The following is a 16,249-nucleotide window of genomic DNA, read 5'->3' on the forward strand; positions in this document are numbered from 1 at the left end:
TATTGTTGTGCGACCCTACAGTGCGGGCATATGACTGAGATGTGCGGGCGCACGACTAAGCATTAGAAAAATGAAATGTTCGTCGCGTGAAGATGCAAGCATACAATTCTGGAGGGCAGTGGAGGAAGGAGGAGTGTGAAGCCCTTCCAGCTAGGGATGGCAATGACATCTGAATCCGAACTGAGTCCGATGGCTCCGGAGGGGGAAAAAAATCCGATCCGAATCCAGGGAAAAAAGTTCGAATCCGAATTCGATTAAAAACATCCGAATCCGAATGGATATGGATCGGATATGGAGTCTGCAGAGACTTCGACCCGACCCGAATCCGAATCCGAATCCGACCCGAGTCCGAATCCAACCGGAATTTTTTTCGAAGTGTATTATTTTTCGTACATAACTTTTTTTTAAAAGAAAGTTCCTTATTTAATCTAATATATTTAATTAAAACGCGTATATTTGTAATTTTTTTAATTTATTAGAAACTCATTAGATTTTGGCAAATGGGAAATAGGATTTCTAATTTATTTTAGAATTAAAAAATACATGTTCTATGTAAGTAAAGTTAACGCATGATTATGGATATGGATGCAATTTGTATTTGGATATGGATACGTAAGTAAATGGATATGGGTTTGGATTTGGATATGGATGCAATTTTGGAGTCCAAATTTTAAATGGATTTGGATATGGATGCAATTTTGGAGTCCAAATTTTAAATGGATCGGATTTGAAATTTACTACATCCGACCCAAGTCCGATCCATTGCCATTCCTACTTCCAACGGTGGAGGAATAAGGAGGTTACCAGTAGTTGAAGAAAGGATAAGAGGAAGGAGAAGGAAAAGATAAATAAAATAAAAGGAAAGAAAATAAAATATTTTTTATTGACTAATTAGAAAGTGACACATGTATATGTAACTTGTTATAGCGAGTGGGTTATATGTTTGGAACATTAAAAGCGAATAGGTCTATAAGTTCGGATAATATTTAAAAAATTCATACATAGGCTTAATAAAAGAAAATCAGTCAAATGTTATGATTAATATTGCCAAAATTTTCAAGCACCATAGTGGAAAAAACCTTAGTCGTCCTCCTCCCTTTTTTTCTCTCTTGGGTTTACAAATTTCAAAGGTTTTTAGCCCGAAAATAGTCAAATTTCTTCGAAAATTTGGCTATTTCCGGCCCTTTTGGTTTAATTATTCATGTATTTGTCTTCAGATTCAATAAAACTACATCGTTTGAGTGTAGTAAGTTCCCAATGGTGGGATTAGTGAGTGTAGTAAGTTCTCTTATGGTGGGTTTAGTTGAGTATTTGGGTTTTAGTATTAGTATAGTTTTGGTGGAGTATCGTCGTGAATTCGGTTCGTTGATAAAGAATTATACGAGATTGAACCAGTTATCACAATTTCAAATTGACTTAGATGAATCGGATGGAAACCGTCCTCGCGGCTACAACAAATCGTTTGACCGTCTCTCTCCGAAAAGGTATATTCCAGCGATATGTGCGAGAGATGTCCCACAATGCAAGATCTTCCCAACGATGGTAGTTTTGATGAAGGAATATCTCTTTTTAATTCAATTTGTTATGTATTTGTTAAATTCGATTTCTATTGTAGATGCCGTATGCCCTTTTATTAATGAATTGATTTTACATTAAAAAAAAAAAAATTATTGCCAAATTTTTAGAACCAATGGCAACCGTTAAATCAAATCAACCTCTCATCTCACCGGACCAAATCAAAATACTAAGGGTAAATGGGTAATTTCGTAGATTTGATCGACCTTCCCCCCTCTTCCAGATTTTCAGAGTTTTTCTCTCTCCTCCTGGAAATCCTCTCACCGATTTTCACAGTCGTTCGCCTTCCTCCTCTTTTTTCCTCCATTTTCGCACTCGAATTCTTCTCGTCCTCTCCATTGTGGCACTCGAAGCTTCCACTTTCCTCCATTGCTGCGCAATTTTCCTCGCCTAATTTTTTTTCGACTATTTACAATTGAGGTAGGTGTTTTGATTGTTGATTTGTTTTCTTAGGGTTTCAATTGAAGTTTGTGTGTTTTATATGTTCTAATTAAAGTTAATTAGGGTTTTTTTTCTTCAACGGGTTCCAATATGTTAATTAGGGTTTTTTTTTCTTCTTCGAATTAGTATATTTTGATTTTATTTTTTTCCGATTGAAGTTTTGTCTTGATTGATTATTTGTTTTACTTTGGGTATAAATTGAATTGTTATTTCCCCTCCTTTTCTAGATTTATGAACTAAATTTTAACTACTGGAATATCTGATAGACTTAATAGGTAAGTTACAATCACATGGTAGGTTTTCAGTAACTTTGAATTTGATGTTTTGGTGATTATAGTTGTAATTGATCTGAAATTCTAGTAGTCAGTGATTGTGATTTGCAGATATTTTTCCCTTGAACACGACAGATATTCTAGTAGTCAGTGATTGATCTGATATTTTGCAGATACTTTGAATTTGATGATGGTGGTTTATTGCAATGATCTTGCTGCAAATAGAAATCACCAGGAGCTGCACATGGCTGTAAGAGCGGCTCCTCAAGGTAATGACTGGTAGATTGTACGTTCTTTAGGGTTAATAATAATCCGTGTTTGCTGCGATTTAAGCTATCAGGTATGCAAATATATATAATCGTAGATTGCTGGTGGTGGGTACTAATATCTGAAATAGTAGTCTTTTTTTTCGAGGATCCCGACTCTTTGTAGAATTAACATCTCAATTTTGGACTTTTATTCAAGCATGTGTGATGTTTGATAGCTTGGTCTGTTTGGTCTTGTCAACAGGCTCTTAGTTCAGTTGTGGATGAAAAAGTAGTTACACTGAAATTAGTGTAACTAATTAGTAGAAGTATCACTTAATTAACAATAATGCAGCTTAAACTTCAGCTGTCATTGCTGTTGTTCATCCTATTTTATTGTTACATTGGTTGTTACACTATCAGTGGGACGGCGAATCTCAATGATGAAGCTTCCGTTCTATTATCAGTAAAATCGAGCTTAATCGATCCATTAGGCCGGTTACATGGTTGCTCCCTGGTAGCAGGAATGGTTCAGCTCATTGCAGTTGGACAGGAGTCTTCTGCAATGAGGTAGGATTTGTCGAAAAGCTTGATCTTTCCACATGAATATCAGTGGCAAGGTTTCAGATGAGTTCCAACAGCTAAATTCTCTGTCTGTTCTGAACTTATGCTGTAATGCGTTCACAAAATTCGGTCGCAAATCTCACATCACTGAAGTCTTTAGATGTGAGCCAGAATCAGTTTTCTGGGATTTGGAAAGTTTGATGCTTTGACATATTTAAATGCTTCTGATAACAATTCTGAGGGTGATCTTCCTAGTGATTTAAGCAATGCTACTCTTGGTCTTGAAAAACCGCTATCTTGGCGTTGTACCGAACATGTAAGTAATGCTTGGCGTTGTACTGAACATGTAAGTAATGCCTATTAGCTCAATTGGTAGAGCTTTGTGCATTTGCACAATGATGTAGGTTCGATTCCTTGATAGGCAACTCTTTGTATTCCCTTTATGATATTAATTCTCCTATTAAATTATTCTCTACTTGATTTGAATCAAATCTATTTACTTTTACAAGTTCTTTAATACTTCTAGATTGAACAAAAGGAAAAGTATGTCGACCCTGTTTAAGAGCGAAGAGATAAACTATCTTTACCTTTGAATCAAATTGATAAACGACTCGCTTATCGGAGTGAATTCTCTATTTCTCCTCCACCCGCGGTCCCTTTTTGGCTGGCAAGTAAGTTCATTGGTTGTTGTCTGTTTGTTGAAGAGGGAAGTCTTTAGAGAGTTTAGTTCTTTTATTCTTCGGTGGTCAACCATTTTAGGAGTAGGGTGCTCCAAAACGTTATAACCTATTCGATAAATTAGACAATTGAGATGATTACTTGAGTCGTGCTCAACTTGATGAACTTGCTTGTGTTTTTCTTCTAAGGCAATGAGGGTGATAAGTGAGCTCTTCAAGAGTAATCTTTATTAGATGGATCTTCTCTTGAATGCTACTCATGTTTGGGCTGAAGAGAGCGGATTTGATGAAGACTTTCTTGAACAATATGAATTTGTGTTGTCAGATTTCGTGTTGCCGACGGTTCCTTGGATTATACTTGAATTAGTTTTTGACCTTTAGAGAAGATTTAATCCGCTTAGAAGACATTTGATTTGAGTGTTCTAAATTAAGTTAACTAAGTCAATGTAAAACTCATGATGTTTTTCTTGTTGGTTAGCTAACATTCAGAATTTCATTTGATCTATCCTAAGCGAATTGTTTTCGAAAAGCAGAGAAAAACATGTTTTTTTTTCCAAAGTTGGATATGATAACCTAGTTCTTGATCAATGTTAACATATTAAGAGATGCTAACGAGTCAAGACTGATGTATTAGTCAAATTAGATGGCTAGACTTGATTAACATACCTGAAAGTTCAGATGATAAGGAATGCTTGATCATCTGAATGGCAAACTGAGTACTTATAAGTTTGGGTTTCCAATTCAAAGGTAGTTATTGTTGTTCTTGACTAAAAGTGATTAAGAATAAGCATTAGGCTCATCCGCTCAAGAAATAGATTGCTCTAAAATCTAGACGATTAGAAATTGGATTATCATGATTGTCTCGAGATTTAATCAAAATAACAAATTGAGTAGGTGTCAACTTGTCTTTTGGGAATAATTCTATGTCTATTTGTTAAGTGAGAGTTATATTAGAACATTGACTTTTGTGTACTTTTAAGATCTAGGTGATTTGAATGAAAGTGGAATATTATAATCGCTAATAAATTAAGATCGTAATGAAAGTTAATTTATTAATTTCGAGGTATGTACTTACACAATGTTCTTTTAGATAATGAATGTTATCTGTAACAACGTACTAATTATTTGGAATATGTTAATACGTTATTTGGATGACTCGGACTCAAATGTTAGACACGGGCTTGACTCAGGACACAAAAACGAATTTTAATAAAATTGTTGAATTATAACAGCTATAACTTTTAATCTATTAACTATTTGGGGCCGGGACTGACTCTAGATGATGGACTAGTGCTAGACCTACGGATTGATAGGCTATGGGTCTCACAGTTCTTAATCTAATATATATATATATATATATATATATATATATATATATATATATATATATATATATATATATATATATAGAGGAAGGCTCATGTGAGAACACAATCTTATGTGAGAACAAATCTGGGCCTTTGGATAATTTCTAATCTAACAGCTCAAAATAAAAGAATTATTAATGGCTTTTTTGTAAATTTGTTCAAATATACCCAACCCATCTCAACACTTTTCACGCTTATTTTCTTTCTCTCTCTAACCTTTTGTTTTCTCTCCTCTCCCTCTCTCTCTCTCTTCTTTTGCGCCATTACTGGACCTTAATCAAGGTCAAATTGATCTTCAAATTTGCTTCAGAATTCAATTATATTCTCGAATACATTCATCTGATTGCTTATTTAAAGGTATTTTATCAATTTCGTTCAATTTCGCAATTTTAATTTGTGTATTTTGCGTTAAATTTTTTCAATTTCTGACCTAGTTTTGATTATCGAATTTAATTTCATTATTATCGATTTGAAATTATCTAATTGCTGATTATCTAATTGCTTATTATCATTTGCTGAATTTTGTGACCTGTTTTTGATTATCGGAAGCTGATTTCGTTATTGATCTGTTTTGTTTTGTTTTTTTTTTCTGACTTGTTTTTTATTTTGTTTTTTTGTCTTGGATTTGTTTTGTTTTAGATTTTTTATTATCGAATTGTTCCGCTAAATTCGTTTTTTAAACAAAGAAAAACAGATGTTCTTTATTCAGTGTACAATATGTTCCATATGAATATTCTACAATATGTTCTAAACAATGTATTCAATGTTCTGAACTGTGTTAGCATATGTTCTGAGTTACTTATCTTTTGTTCTGCAGTAATTAAAACTATGTTCTGTATTTTTTTGTGTTGGTGGAGGTGCAGTTGCCGTATCATCTGCTACTGCTGGTGGTGCAGGTGTTGCTGTCGCTGAGGCTCCAAAGGAGGAGAAGAAGGTTGAAGAGAAAGAAGAGTCGGATGACGTAAGAACAACTCTATCATCCTTTAAATTGTGTTTGTATTCTAAACTAGTGATGCATTGTTCTAAACTAGTGTTTTTATGTTCTAAGCTATTGTGTGCTCAAAATTATTTGGTGGAAGCTGGAAAGTAGAAATTGGTCTTTCCTTAATAATACAATTTAGGGATAATAAAACTCAATTGGTGTCAATATATTTCATAGTGATATTAGGGGTTTTCTTGCTTAAGTCTAATTTCTTGTTAGATTGTAATCTTGCATAATAATATCTTGAATTTCTGCCAATGTGATTGGTTTGATGAATGAATGATGATACAATATCTCGTTCTCTGTTGTTTTATTAGTGAGAGAATGAATGTTGATACATTGACATCTCGTTCTGGGTGGTGATTTTACCTCTATCACGATCACGTGCAAGATCACGCACACGGTCATGATCTCTGTTCCTCTCCTTGTGTCTGGTTCTGTCATGATCTCTATGGTGTCTACCCTCTCTGTGCTCGCGATCTCTTGGCTTGTCATGGGATCTCTCACGAGATTTGTCCCGCTCTCTTTCCTTCTCTCTGCCCCTTTCTCGAGATTTTTCTCTGGAAAATTGAACATGAGATAATATTGACTAAGAGCAAATTAAAAGTAAATAGGAATAAAATAGTTTTGATCCACACACAATATCACATTTCATGTTTCTGAAATCTGGAAACTCTAGGGGAAACGTTTTCTTTATAAGATAAGCAAACCCCCCTCCCCCACCCCACGAGACAGGACCTTTAATAACAAAGGACCTTTCGTTCTAAAAAAGACTCTTTTAGAAAATAGGTCGGTTGATACAGAAATACCCCGATTAATAGGTGTCTGATTCAATGTACATTTTTTATCAGCAAAATACAAAATGGTGTAAAATAAGAGGAAGAAATTACCCTTGCTTATGTTCTAAATCACCCCTTCTTATGTTCTAAATCATCATCGCTTATGTTCTAAACTAGGAACATTGCAAAAATCATCTTTTAGATATGTTAAGGTTTGTCCTGAAACCAACATTTTAATATTCCCGGTAGACGATTTGGATACCTTAACTATTTTTTGATACTGAAATGCGGGGGAAACCTTCAGGTTTGTATTTTTCTTGCATCTTTGTGGCTTCCTCTGGTCTTACTAAAGAAGTTGTAGTAACTGTGATTGCTCATGTACCATCATAGGTTCGACTCAAGGAGCAGTCTCTTTTCTTGTTAATATTGCTTCTAAAGTAATTGTTGCTAATCTTGTATCATCACGCGCCTTCATGTGCAACAGTAATGGTTTGTTTTTTGCTTCTGTATGTATATACTCCGTAGTATACATTAACCGTGTGCACCAATTAGTGTTAATACAATACTACTTTGTATATTCTTTTTTCTTGATGAGTTAGGCTAATATTACTTAGTGGCATCAGATCAAAACCCACACAGTCTTGCCCTTTTCTTATGTTTTAAACTAGCGGTGCATATGTTCTTAATTAATGTTGCTTATGTTCTAAAGGTTTATATTTGTTTTGGGATTTCATTTCTATTTCTTTACATAAGTAGTTGTCCACAATGAATAACTTGTTTGAATATTTTGTTAAAAAACCTATTAGCTCAAATGGTAGAGCAATGTGCCATTGCACATGGATGTAGGTTCAAATCCTACATAGATTGTTGAGCAAACACAACTTATCTCCGATGTATTTATAGGGATAAGTCCTACAAGAGAATTACCCCCTTTCGCTATGACATATTCATCCAGCCCCCCCCCCCCCCCCCGCGTCAGTCAGTCAATAAAAACCAGTCATATTTATTTGTTTTTTCCACAGAAGGTTCGCTTAATTTATATTATGAGATGGGGCACATGTGACCAAAAGTAAATAACAGATGCTCAAATGCACCTGTTACAACTCTAGTAAGAGAAGGGGGTTCCTATTTCTGATTTTTGTTTTGATTATCTAGTTCATAGCTATCAATATCATCGTCCTCATCATAAAAATCATAAAATCCGGCATTGGAGATTATGTCTCCTAAAACCTCGGGGTTCTGCTGGTTGAATTAAACCAGGCCCGCAAGATGAACTCTAAAATGATAATTTAAGTTTCACGCCTCCTTCCGTTAAAGTGGAAGATTTCATGTTCTAAAGATCAAGGCTAGTGTTCTAAAAATGTATACATATGTTCTTAAATAAATAGAACATACTAAAAATTAAATAGAAGTGATTCATAAGTAAGAATCATCAAATACGAAAATTAATTAATATCATAAACGGAATACAAAGAGTTGCCTATGTAGGATTCGAACCTACATCATTGTAATTGCACAAAGCTCTACCGATTGAGCTAGTAGGCAATGTCTTAAAACAACAAGCATTAACAACCACTACTTACAACAAGACCACGCACAAAACTGCTAGCAGCAGCCAAACATAGCAAAATAGCTGCCCAACAAAAACTACCAAAATAGTTCGAATATTGAATAAATATGCAAAAGCACATAGCAAATGTTCTAAAAACCCATAGAAAATGTTCTTAAAATCCATAGCATATGTTCTAAAACTCCTATTTTAAGGCAATGTATCCTTCTCTAGTAAAGACCTCAAACCCTAGTGAAGGCATCATAAAAGTCACGAAGAGAGTTAATTATTGAGATGTGAACTCAAGTCATTGTTGTAAAGGATGACAAAAAATAATATTTCCAGAGGTGTTTGGGAATATTACCAGAAGTTTGGGTATGATCAGGTACCCAAAATCGTGTTTTGGAATAATGAGGGCTTTAAATGTGGTTCACCCACAACCAAGGGCACTTTCTTTAACAGGTTGTTGACAATCAATGGTTTCTCCAGGTGCTTGTTTGCCTTCTGATAACTTTAGAACATCATATTATATTACTTAGAACATCAAGTTATATAATTTAGAACATGAAGTTATATAATTTAGAACATCAAGTTATTGTTGACAATAGGCTTAATGTTCCTTAATGGAATCTCTCACCTTTCTTTGGATCGTTACCAAAGTACATTATTCCTATATGTTCTAGTCAGTTAAACTTCATGTTCTAAGCTGTTAAGCTATATGTTCTAAGTTCTAACACAGTGAGAAATAGTAATTTCATCAAATTCAGAACATGTGCACTTATAATTAGAACATATGCAATTATGATGTTCTACAGGTTGTTGACAATCAATGGTTTCTCTAGGTTCTTGTTTGCCTTCTGATAACTTTAGAACATGATGTTATATAACTTAGAACATGAAGTTATATAATTTAGAACATGAAGTTATATAATTTAGAACATCAAGTTATATAATTTAGAACATCAAGTTATACAATTTAGAACATGAAGTTATATGATTTAGAACATCAAGTTATATAATTTAGAACATCAAGTTATTGTTGACAATAGGCTTAATGTTCCTTAATGGTATCTCTCACATTTCTTTGGATTGTTACCAAAGTACATTATTCCTATATGTTCTAGTCAGTTAAACTCATGTTCTAAGCAGTTAAGCTATATGTTCTAAGTTCTAACACAGTGAGAAATAGTAATTTCATCAAATTCAGAACATGTGCACTTATAATTAGAACATATGCAATTATGATGTTCTACACAGTAAGCTATGATGTTCTACACAGTGAGGTATGATGTTCTACATTCTTAATCCTCATGTTCTATAGTATTGAGAGTATAAAATATTACTCTAAATTGTTCATGAGAGTATAAAATAATATAATGCTAAGCTACTTTCAAAAAAATATAAATTTTCAGCAATTCCAAATGGTAATAGATGCTCAAAGATAAACTAAGAAAACAAATAAACAACATGATGCCAGGCTTCCATCAACGTGAGTGATGGGAGAGAAAAACATATGTGCCAGGAATTCAGCTTCTGCCTCGATTCAACAAATTAAGACAACAAAACTACACTTTCTAAGTGTTAAAGAAATGGTAAAGACGACAGGAAATGAACAAACCAATTCTATAACTGACTACCTAGTTTTAGTACTGAAACTTTATCCAAATGTACAATCCTCCATTAATTCATGAACACAAAATCTCGTAGTTAGTCTGAAATGTGAATGCAGTGCAGTTTCATCTAAAATGTGAATGCGTTGACAAACCAAACGTGATCAAAACAAGCAACAAATCATATTTAATCTACAACCAGCTTTCTACAAATACGATTTTGATTGACTTCAATTCCAAATTATATATATTTTATATAATAAATACCAACATTTTCCATACAAAACGCAATTAAACATCATAAATTCTAGTATTAAGTGAAAATCAAATCATAACAAACTCCCGCTTTGGTGAAAATTCTTTGGAGGGCGAAACGTATGGTATACATTGTCCAATCATAAACCTAATAATGAGATTACAAAACTAATCGCAAATACACGATGGAAAGAGTGCACTATTTATCATTAACCAACGACAAAAATATTGATGACAAATACACGGATGGAAAGATATAAGACTAAAATGATCTAGATTTGTTCTAAACCTTAGTTAATATAAGATCCTATATATTCTGTTTCTGAAATAATTAGAAATTTGATCACAATTCACCACAAAAGCAATAAACTGGGCAAATCCAGTATAGTTGTTCTACGCAGTGAGCTATGATGTTCTACATTCTGAACTTTCATGTTCTAAAGTATTGAGAGTATAAAATTCGGAACATTCACAATTGTATTAAACATCAAATATAAGGAACATAATAAATCTTAAAAGCGCTAGAAACATTCAAAACTTCGCAGACCAAATAATCACAAAAAATAATTCCGAAAAATTTCAAAAAAATCAAAAATTAATAAAAAATTAATAAATAAATTTCGCTAAAATTAAAGCACCGAATTCTTACTCTTGTGTATCTTCTGGATTTTTTTTCTGGTTTGTCATGTTTTTTTTTTGCTGAAAATCAAAGGTTAACGAAAATTAACTTCGATTAATGTATAAAAACAACGAAAGAAGTTCGAAATTAGGTTACAAATATGCTTACCTTCGTCGTTCGTATTGTTTTTCTTTTCCATTCATCTTCAATTGAATAAATTAGGTTAAAATTAGGAAAAATTGTAGAAGGAGAGAAGAAATGTAGAACAATTGAACTCAAATTTACCTTAAATCAACAATTGAAGCTGCAACGAAGGAGCGCTTGGCTGTTTTGGAGCTCTGATGGTGGTTTCCTTTAGAGGAGAGAGAAAACTGCGGGGAGAACAGAGAGTTACAAAATCGCGTGAGAGGGAGGGAGTGAATAGGGAGGGTTTAGAGAGAGAAAGTTACGTGGGTTTAATGAAAGAGTGATTGAGTTTAATTGGGAAGGTCGATGGTTTTTCTCGTATAATCATAGCCATTAGATTGAATCTAATCCCACGGATTAGATTCATTCTCATATATATATATATATATATATATATATATATATATATATATATATATATATATATATATATATATAAAGGAGGCACAGTTGCTGAATTATTAGAGCGCTAAATAGGATTACTAATGGTTTCGGCCAATGAAAAATAAGATTTCTAATTTATTTTTGAATTAAAAAAATCGATTGCCATGTAGATAATCAATTAGGTGCCACGTAGATAATTTAATTAATTAATTACTAATATATACAACTCCATAAAAAATCAAACACTGTAATAATTTTAAAAAAAAAAAACTGGTTTCGGCCAATGAAAAATAAGATTACTAATTTATTTTTGAACTAAAAAAAATCGATTGCCACGTATATAATTAATTAGGTGCCATAAGATATTTTAATTAATTAATTACTAATATATACAACTCCATCTAAAATCAAACACTCCAATAATTAAAAAATAAATCTAAAATAAAATTCATCCAAAATCAAACACTAATCTGAAGTAAAATAAATAAAAATCAATTTAAAATCAAACATTAATCCAATATTAGAGCGCCACGTAGGAAATCTAATGGTTTCGGCCAATGTAAAATAAGATTTCAAAATAAAAAAAAATCGAGTTCCGCGTAGATAAATAATTAAGTGTAACGTAGATATTTTTTATTAATTAATTATTAATATTACGCATATACAATTTCATCCAAAAACCAACACTCTCATAATTTGTAGGAAAATTTGGTAATATTAATCCAACCTTTGGCCGATTTTCTTTTATTAATCCCACCTACGACATATTTTTTAATAATCCCACCTTTACTACCCGACGACTTTTATTGGGCTTAAGTGGCCGGTAATCGGTGAAAAAGTCAACGAGATGGTGATGAATTGATGATGATGACTGAATATATCGAGAGAGAGTACTGCCATGTAGAGAAATAATGCCGCTTACAACAGTTTTATGACCTGTTGGGCCCAATAAAAGTTGTTGGGTAATAAAGGTGGGATTATTAAAAAATATGTCGTAGGTGGGCTTAATAAAAGAAAATCGGTCAAAGGTTGGATTAATATTACCAAATTTTCCTAACCTAATTTTTAAAAAAAAATCTAAAATAAAATTCAATGCAAAATTAAAAACTAATATAATCTAATACGAAGTATATAAAATTGGTATATACATAGGATTTTTATTTAAACTTAATAATTTAATAGAATTCGTGCATCGCACGGGCTAAAATCTAGTATAATATATAAAGGGAATTTTTTCAAGAGCATTGGGAACGTTCACGTAGGAAAGTCCAGTCATAAAATCGAATATTAATTATTAAAAAATATAGTAAAAAGATAAAATTCAATTTTTAATATTTTAAGATAAAAGCATAAATAGATAGAGTTTTGAGAAAAACAAAATACTGATTTATCAATTTATATAAACTCAATTTTCTTCTTTAAAAAAAATATACAAACATGATACCCTCGGTTGCTGAAATTCTCCTTTTTGTCATTATCAACTCCTCGAACTCTAGACCTTCCACTGTCTCCTTCTTCCATCATTGAGAATAACCGTCAAGCAAGACATTCCTTTAACACAAGAAAGCTTTCTTCGTCAAATAGTTTTATTTAATTTGTCTCTTTCTTATAATTTGAAAAGGAATTTGGTTTTAGGATTGTTCTGATTTAGCAGATGTTGGGTGATTCAGAAATCGTAAAGGGGAATGATTTTCATGTTGGAGAGAGTATTTGTTTTCTTGAGCAATGTTGAGGCACACGCATACTTCATCACTTCATTGTATTTTCATTATTAATTTTAATTTAGTTATTTTATTATTTTCGGTTTAATATACTCCATCCGTTCCTAAATGTTCTTCCCGTTTTCTTTTTGGCGTTCCCACCCAGTTGAAATCTATACTATTTTTTACCATATTTTTTTCTCAAAATACCCTAATATCCCTTTCTATTTACCAAAATACGTGAAGATTCTACCCATATTCTATCCTAAATTTCCCCACCTTCCTTATTTATTCATTCACCCTTCCCAATTCACCCACCCTCTCATCCCTTTACAACCGTCTTTATCACTCCCTCTCTTTTCATTTCTCTCCTTTCTCCTCGCGTTTTTCTCTCTCTCCTCCAAAACCTCTCTGATTTATCAAGAACTCTAAATGTTCTTCATTTCTCTCCTTCTTCCTCTCACGTTCTTCTCTCTCTCCTCCAAAATCTCTCTGATTTTTCAAAAATAATAAATGTCTCTCTCCTCCAAAATCTCTCTGATTTTTCAAAAATAATAAATGTCTCTCTCCTCCAAAATCTCTCTGTTCCTCAGATCTGAAGGTTTTCGACAAATCGCCACCACCACAACCACACCTCCGCCGCAGCCACTACCCTCCAAAAAAAACTGTAGATCAAGAACTTTAAATTCCTTCAAATATGTATTATGACTTTAGATGGTGAAATTCGACCATGAAAACTCTAGATCTAGAGTTTTCATGATCGAATTTGACCTTAAAATTCTCAAAATCGTGGATTGATGATAAAATTTGACGGCGGCGATGAAATCGAACGAGGTAATTTCCGGGTAATTATTTCTGGGTAATTTATAGGTAATTATTTGTGGGTTGATGTTTCGATTTTTCTGGGTTGATGTTTCGAATTATCTGGGTTGATCTTTATTTCTGGGTTCATGCATGTTTCGAATTTTATGGGTTGCATTTTCTTGAATTTTCGCTGAATTTTATTGAATTTTTGTTGAATAATCCATGCACATGGAAAATCTTTGAATTTGTTGAATTTTTGTTGAATAATCGCTGATTTTTTTTGAATAATTTTAATCGCTGAATAATAATTGAATTTTTGTTGAATAATCGCTGAATTCTTTGATTTTTTGTTGAATAATTGTTGAATTTTTGCTTAATTTTATTGAATTTTTGTTGAATAATCCACAGGGATAATCGCTGAATTTGTTGAATAATTTTGGTTGATTAATCCCTGAATTTTGTTGAATTTTTGTTGATTAATCTCTGATTTTCGTTGAATTGTTGTTTAATTTTCTCTTTACTTAAGATTAAGACTTAAGTTACAGGACGAGGATTAAGGGAACTATCCTATGTGTGGGTGGACTCTAGGGGGAAGACTCTAAGTGTGTGAAGACTCTGATCTATGAGGTAATTCTAGGTGAATGCAAACTCTATTGGTACTTAACTTGGTTTGAGTGAACTCTTATTGTATAGGCTTTGAGTGATGTTTGAGTGTTGAAAGAGAAAGCTTCAGAGTAAAAGCATTAAGCGTAGTTGTTTGAGTGAACAACTATTATAAACTTTAATTTGTATAGGAACTCAATTAAGGTCCGAGTTTCTAATAGGTTTGCAACTGAGTTGTTATTTCTCTATTATGGTGAAGTGTTGTAGAGAAAATCCAGAGTGGGACGAGACTTTCTTTTCAGTTGGGCCCTGGAGAGTTTTCTCGTGAAAATATCTCTTGTGCATTGTGTTCCTATAACTTTTAGTTTTGAAATTCCACCATTATTTTAGCTATAAGTTCCTAGTACAATTCACTCCCCCTAACTTGTAGTGTTCCTACTAGAATAACATTTGTATCAGAGCCGGAACTAGTAACAAGCAAGAAATCTTGTTGAGTCAAATTCCTGACGGAGATAGAAACTTACAAGAAACTCCCAGAACTCCAGAAGGTTACTCAACCATGAGACCTCCATTGTTCGATTGGAAATATTATCCATATTAAAAGAATAAAATGGAAATCTTCATTAAAGCCGAAAATTATAAAATATGGAGAGTACTTGAAGTTGAGAACTTTGAAGTTACAACAACAAATGAAGAATATTAGGTCATCCCCAAGCCAATCTCTCAATATGATAAGTCTGATTATATGAAGCTTGAAATAAATGTATGTCATGGCTATTGAAATGGTGCATTGTGGTTTTGGTCGTCCTAATGAATACAACCGTATAATGGGTTGAAAGACTGAATTATATTGAAAAGTAAGGTGTGAAACTGAAATTAGGCTAAAAAAAACAGGGCCTAAGTTGCATCCTTAACCAAATGTGAAATGGATGTAATTTAGAGTAAAGATTACATTGGGTTTGGTCGGGCCGGTCGGAAGCACGCCCCAGCACGAAAAAAACACGACATGACACGAGCACAAAAAAAATACGACGAAGGCATGAACACTAAGTCGTAGGTCGTGAATACGTTGTACTAGGGCTGTATTTTTTTTTATTATTATTAAAAGCACGACACGACAATTCACATTATATTAAGTGAAATTAGGCTTAAACAAGAACGTACGACACTTGCCGACACAAGGTCATGTGAGCTGGTAGGGATGTCAATGGGGCGGGGCGGATGCGAATGTAGGTCTCTCCATCCCCATCTCCACCTAAAATTTTCATCCCCATCCCCGCCCCATCACCCATGGCGGGTACAAAATTCATCCCCATCCCCGCCCCAACGGGTGTAAGCTAAAATCCATCCCCGCCCCACCACCCAACTGGGTATCCATCCCCATCTTATCCCCGCTTCATACCCGCGCTAATACCCGCCTAACTTTTCTTATTTAGCAAACATTTGTCATATATACAGAGTAATGAAAGTTAACTATTGAAAAAAATGCCTTATGACTAAAGTAACATATATAATCGAAAATAATACTCGTCATAACAAAAAAAATCCAAACAAAAAACTTAGTCTCACCTAAATTCATACTATCACCTAAAGATGCAAATAAATCCAAACTCACCCCATCACCCATTGCGGGTATG

General features: G+C 33.3%; 1 protein-coding gene across 5 annotated transcripts; it reads left to right on the top strand.

Annotated features, from left to right (window-relative positions):
- Nucleotides 1-1,750: 1,750 nt before the first annotated feature.
- LOC110784908 (uncharacterized) lies at nt 1,751-6,396 on the top strand. 5 transcript variants are annotated; one of them, XM_056837680.1, is made up of 3 exons: nt 1,751-1,995; nt 2,462-2,557; nt 5,999-6,396. In XM_056837680.1, the coding sequence occupies exons 2-3, from the start codon at nt 2,476-2,478 to the stop codon at nt 6,229-6,231; spliced, it is 315 nt and encodes a 104-aa protein (XP_056693658.1). In that variant the 5' UTR covers nt 1,751-1,995; nt 2,462-2,475; the 3' UTR covers nt 6,232-6,396. The 5 variants fall into 5 exon arrangements, 2 of the variants coding, with proteins under 2 accessions (XP_056693658.1, XP_056693659.1); XM_056837681.1 differs by having other exon boundaries at nt 1,752-1,995; nt 6,005-6,395; XR_008928452.1 differs by having other exon boundaries at nt 1,756-1,995; nt 5,959-6,396.
- The last annotated feature ends 9,853 nt before the right edge of the window (nt 6,397-16,249 follow it).

The sequence above is a fragment of the Spinacia oleracea genome, chromosome 2 (assembly GCF_020520425.1).
Source record: "Spinacia oleracea cultivar Varoflay chromosome 2, BTI_SOV_V1, whole genome shotgun sequence".
Classification (NCBI taxonomy): Eukaryota; Viridiplantae; Streptophyta; class Magnoliopsida; order Caryophyllales; family Amaranthaceae; genus Spinacia; species Spinacia oleracea.

What these genes read in the sequence shown, in the direction of transcription:
- LOC110784908 (XM_056837680.1), top strand. Translation starts at nt 2,476, where the DNA reads ATGATGGTGGTTTATTGCAATGATCTTGCTGCAAATAGAAATCACCAG. An exon ending in TGTAAGAGCGGCTCCTCAAG is followed by an intron (nt 2,558 to 5,998) that starts GTAATGACTGGT and finishes GTGTTGGTGGAG; the next exon opens with GTGCAGTTGCCGTATCATCT.